General features: G+C 39.2%; 1 protein-coding gene across 7 annotated transcripts in view; it reads right to left on the bottom strand.

Annotated features, from left to right (window-relative positions):
- Positions 1-5644, bottom strand: part of NFIB (nuclear factor I B) — a 170730-nt gene extending 165086 nt beyond the window's left edge. For all 7 annotated transcript variants that reach the window (XM_069002540.1, XM_069002543.1, XM_069002539.1 and 4 more), the window contains exon 1: positions 5322-5644. In XM_069002540.1, coding sequence (XP_068858641.1) covers positions 5322-5351 — 30 coding nt within the window. In that variant the 5' untranslated portion in view covers positions 5352-5644. The remainder of the gene's footprint in view (positions 1-5321) is intronic.
- Between the last annotated feature and the right edge of the window lie 356 nt (positions 5645-6000).

Below are 6000 nucleotides of genomic sequence, written 5' to 3' on the forward strand. Positions count from 1 at the left end.
AGCAGCTCCACTGAGGGTTTTGAAGCCCCACAGAGTCAGTTAATTTGTTAACTGATCACATGAGTGTGGCAATTATTCTAAACCCCTTAAAAATCAATCTGAGGTGTACAATGAAAAATGGCAACTTGGCACAAACTTTGCATTCTTTTGTTTCTGCATGCTGTGGCAAAGAGACATTATGAGTCCACCGCTGGTCCAATGCTGCTTTTGTGAAATCCATGCAATTTATTTACAGTTTCAAAATATCCCTTTCTGTCATTTGGCTTCACCTGCAAGTTCTTATCTTCTGCCTAGCAGCAATATGGATTGCATTAAGGGGGTAATGCTTAGTTGTTGTCTACAAGCACATCCTATAGCAATTAAATTAATTTCATTTGTCTGCTTAAAGTACCATCCTACACATAAATGTTAATATCAAAATAGACCTTCCCCAAAAACTTATTTTCAGTGAAAAAATCTGCTGTTTAAAACACTGCAATCTGCTTATCAAGCATTACTATATTTTGGGTTGAAAGGGAGACCTTAGGTGAGGTATCTTTCCTCCTGTGTGCAGGCATATTTAGTTTTAAATACCAGATTGCTCATCATACTTAGTGGCACGGTGCAATCAAACTAAAACTGAACCTTTTTTATGCAATTATATTAAAGAATACAATTAACAAACTACTATTTTAGTTACACTGCTAGACAAGGAATGAATTATGTTTAATCAATAGGCTGATTAACTCCATTAGGTAAAAATGATGAAAGTAGAACTAATGGTCTCAATTATAGAGTGCAGACTGCCATTGCAGAAGCTTCAGGCAAAGAATTCCATGTTTAAATCTTTGAATTTCAAACTAACTTCAACATTTCCTGAATGCTAAAAATCCCACTAGATCTAGTTACCTCTCTTCCCTAACCATCCTTAAATCAAACTGAAAACAACAGAAAAGTTACAAACAGTTTGCCTATCACATTGCCTTCACAGGAAAAAAAAAAAATAAGCAAAGGGGGGAAAAAAGGGGAAAAAAAGCAGAGTGGCAATATAGGAAGATACTTCAGGACATAAACAATTTCGCTACAGTATGATGTTGGAAAAAGACCTACAAAGGCAACAATTAAACTGATTAGTAGTTTCCAGCACGGATTTGAACAATTCTGATACTATACTGGCACATAAAACTAGGCCATGGAAAGAGTTAAACCACAATCTGTTCTTTGTGTGGGAAGGCAGTACTGCTCTGAGCAACCACAGCCCATGATAAGACTTCCCTATCTTCATACGCTTTCTGATGCCATGCTTTTTTTCCTCTCAATTATAACTACTAAAGAAAGTTTATTCTTTCTCCTACAGAAGTCATTTTAATTGAAGTATTCAAATAAAGCAAATATATTTTTTTTTAATTAATGGGAGGATAAAGACTGTACACTGTTAAATCCTCACAATTCATTTTAGGCTGAATAAAACAGATTTACTACAGATTCTGAAAATTCTAACATCTGGGGCTAAAGGTGGGGTGATGGCAGGTGGCTGAAGAGCTTTAGGAGAAATTAATTTTTGCCTCAATACAATGATTTCCCCTACATCTAAACAGACTTTGGCATTTATAACTTAAAATGGCAATAAAATAAACATGGACATATTCTACACTAGAAGAATACTGCACATCTAGTTTTAATTTTGAAGAAGAGCATCATAAACTATTTCAGAATGACTATGTCTCGAGGTAATGCATATAGTATTAGCAATAATAACCAATAGTATTTTATATCTATGAATATTTTATAGAGAATTTCACTGTTTAAATTCCATTCTGTAGCAGTTGAATGTTTCCTTTTCAAAAAGAGGGGAAAAAAAACCCCAAAAACATACACACCAAAAACTCCAACCTTTAAAAAACTGTATTTAGGTTTTTCTTTCACAGCATTATTAAGTCCTAAAGATAGAAATATAGCTGAAAAGTGTGAAGGATAAACACAGCAAAGAACATCCTGTTTGAAAGCGATTTTATCAGATTTCTGAGCTATTCATTGTGCACCTGGAGTATTTTCAAATGAAAATACTACTTGACATGGAGAAGTGCCCATAAAAATGATCCTAAATGGACATTTGCAATTAATCACACACATTCTCCACCAAATCTCCTAGAAAGGTATCTACAGAATTTTACTTTCCCCCCTTAATATTCACATAGACAATAGTGAATTATTTTTTGGTTTTATGTGGCACTTATCCATGTGTCACAGCTGCTCTTGCAATGAAGTGATTTATGAAGGTAAGATTTTCAAATGTCATATCAAATAGGTCAGGTGAACCTTGTGTACTGGAAATTTAAATAAAATGGAAGTTACTAAATAACATCTATGTAGCTTGTAAATAAAGGAAAAATAACAGTCATCTAATGATGATAGATAGGCCAGGTTTTCTATATGGAAAAGATAAAGAGAATATGCAGTGCCCTTCTTCTATCTTCCACTTTTAAACTTTGTATCAACCCATGAAAGTTCAAACTGAGGACTGTATAATAAATACACCGGGCAGAAGTATAGAAATTTTATACAGAAAAGTTCATCTACTCAATTTCCCTGCATAAATTTTCTCACACCTAGTGAAACAACATATAAGAGCAAAAGAAAATACAACATATTGTGGGTTTTTGGACTACTGTAACATAAAAATAAAAGATGGAAAAAAATATCACAAGAGAGCAGGCACTAACAGGCATGCAGTAACTACATCCTATTCATGCCTCAGCAAGACAGATAAATGCAGTCTCCACTCATTCCAAAACACAGAGAAAGATGTACATGGGAAAGACAGAAAGGGAGCCCCCAAAATTAAATTGCATTTGGTAAGCTCTCTTCATCCTTGGATTAATTTTCACCCACCAAACTTTTATTGTAAGTGGGACGGGTAATACTCAAATTGCTAAGGATTGTCTTAAAGCTGTACTTTGGATTTTAGACTTGTTTCTAAAACGTGCTTCAGCGCTCTCTCGGCACAAACTGAACTACCACTTTCTTAAGTAGCTCCGTCCAAACAGGTGTTCTGTGTTTACTTTTACCAAAATATTTTCTTCTGAACATATATTACCACAGTCAATGTGCATTGCAAGAGTCCTAGAGACAGAGAACACAATAGAGAGAACAATTTTGTCAGTAATACTTTAATGCAATTGCTACTCAAAGTGAGACGAATCAATCTTTTGCCTTAAATAAATAAAGAATGCAAGGTATAAGTTCTCATTGATGGTGTAATTTTAATTTTTAATTTATGTAGAGAAAAAATTATTTATAAACCATTCTTATCATTCCAAGTAGGTAGTAAAAGATTTCAAACTAAAATCCATTCGCTGCAACTGTGTTCCATGCATGTATCACTAAATGGGAACCGTCTCTGCAAAGCACATGGTAGAGCATGATTGTAAAATATTAGGGAGAAGGTATCAATGCACAAAAGCTGGGAACTGCTTTCTTGAATTAATGGCAGGAGAAGTACACTGTAGTGGGTTTGTATACACCTGAGTGCAGTATTTTAAAACAAATTTGCAAAGAATGAGGAAATCTATTACATCAGTTAGTCCAAACAGCAAATATATGAAAGCAAATCATTAGAGCAGGAAACAAGATAATAAATTACCACTCTAAAAGAGGTGGTTGTGAAAATCTGTGTCTCAAATGCAAAAACTGCTTTCTTAAGTTGTACTCTCACATTTATATTCTGATGCAGAGGTCTTATTGCCTGTCAATAATTTCACACACTGGAAAGCCTACACAGAATTAATTTTTCTAACCACAGATTCCACAGTAAGTAATTATTTCTATGTGTGTACCTGCAAGCATGTGCGTATCTGTTAAGCAAAATGCTTCATATGTTTCTCTTTTGCAGAAGAAATATCTCAATAATACTTTTTTCCAGCTTTCTTCCACTGCAGCTCACGTTTACTTACTGAAAATATCCATATCTAAGTCAATCACACTTAGATGCCAAACAAAATATAAACAATAAAAAATGTGTCAGCCAAAAAACTACAGGACTGCGTCCAATCACTGAATAAGCCTTATCATTGTTTCCATCTTCAATCACAATTTATGAATACTTTACTCCTTTTGAATTACAATGGTTTGTAACTGGGGAATAACTTAAATCATATTTATTTATTCACGGTGCAACTGTAAGTGCATCGCTGGCCTCTCCATAGCAGCCTTGCAGCAGACGTTACTTTCGCACATTTTCTGCTTCTTTAGCTATTTGTTGCACCAATGTGGAAGCATGCAGTTATCGCTTAATCAGTTTACATCACATCCTCCTAAGACAGACTTTCACGAAAGCTGAAAACTGTCCCCGGGCTTTGCAGACCGGGTTTACCGTCCGAAACAAGCTCCGGCGCCCCGACGCTCGCTCGCCGATACCGTACGCCGGGCGAGGACGCTTCAGGGGCACCCGGAGAACTTCCCAAAGCTGCTCCCGAAACCCTTCAGGTTTCAAAATGTGCGTTTTGCCGCAGCGGGAACCCCCGCTCGGACTGCCCCCGCTCTCTGCGCCACGCCGTCGTCGCCCCCCGCCCTCCGCTCCCCGCTCCGCGGCCCCGCATCGCATTGCGCCGACCGCCGCTCCCCTCCCGCCGTCCCGGTGACAGCCGCCGCTCGGGATCGAAAAGCGGCCGCGAGTGCGGTTGTAAAAAAAGGCTCGGTCTTTCCCCGTGCTGGGGAGAGTGCATGCTCCTCCGCCAGCACCACAATTTAGTGGGGAGGGGGAAAACGCCGTGCCCTAGCATAACCGAACGAGAAAACACTGCACAGCTTGGTCATCCCCGTTCACATCTCCTTCATTGTTGGCAGCCTGAATATTATTAATTAAGCATAAGACGGGATTACTTCGCACCGGCGAGTGGTCGTGTTTTGTCAAAAAAAGCACTTTTCCTTTCAAAGCCTTTCATTAGGCTGTATGTAAATAGGCGAGCTGAAAAGAGTGCAAGTCGTTTGATTCCAATCAAATCAATACTTCTCAAACCTGTTTTTTTAGCGTAATTATGCTCATTTCCAGTTTGTTAACCTTTGACTTCTTATGCACCAACAATTAACAGTATTTGTCTACGGGTGACACTTTGAATGGATCTCCCCAAAACAATGGCCTGGTACAGTTTATTCTCTAATATTGCCTCCTGAGAGAGGAGTTTGGATCTGACAAGCAGTTACAACTGTGCTTTAACCCGTTACAACTACCAGCAATGACTCATTAACAACTCACATACATATAAATATTAAAAAAAAAAAAATCCAACAAACACGTGAAAATAAATAAATTAACAAATAAATTAAATAAAAAGCGTCTATACCTGAGTGAGACAGATTGGAGAATACATCATGACTTCGCTTTGAGAACACGCTGCCCGGAGAGCCCCTAAGAAAAGCCTCAAAAAGGAATAATTTCATCTATTCATTTTACAGTCATCTGAGACTCAAGGAAGATGAAATCAATCAGGACGGGGCTCTGCTCTGGATCACCACAACTTCACAACAAACCCCAGTCCTCCTTAAATAGCCAAAGATTCAAGTTCACTCCGTGTGCTAGATTTCCCGGGGTGAAATCCAATCTACACTTTTAACCCTCTTGTAGTCGGCGGCGCAGGAGTCTTGCTTTTGCTGCTGCTGCTGCTGCTGGTTGTTTTGCAGATGAGGGGGGAAGGACTCGGGGGGGTGGGGGGGTGGGCGGGAGGATTTTTTTGTTTGGCTTTTTTTTTTTATCTTTCTTTCTTTTTCTTTCTCCTTTTTTTTTTTTTTTGGGGGGGGGGGGTGGGGTTGTTTCTTCTTTTTTCAGAAGTTGGTAGTGCTGCCGTGATAACACGACACTGTCACCACGCTTTCGAAAGTTCAAGGTTACAGCCCGGAGCGGAGCAAGAGGCTCCCGGGCAGCGATGGCAGGCGAAACTTCGCCGGGCGGTCGGGACCGTGCTGCGGGGGCGCGCCGAGGCGGGGGCGCGCTCGGGCGGGCAGAGCGGGCGGCGCGGCCTGCGG

This window comes from Aphelocoma coerulescens, assembly GCF_041296385.1.
Source record: "Aphelocoma coerulescens isolate FSJ_1873_10779 chromosome Z unlocalized genomic scaffold, UR_Acoe_1.0 ChrZ, whole genome shotgun sequence".
NCBI classification, from domain to species: domain Eukaryota; kingdom Metazoa; phylum Chordata; class Aves; order Passeriformes; family Corvidae; genus Aphelocoma; species Aphelocoma coerulescens.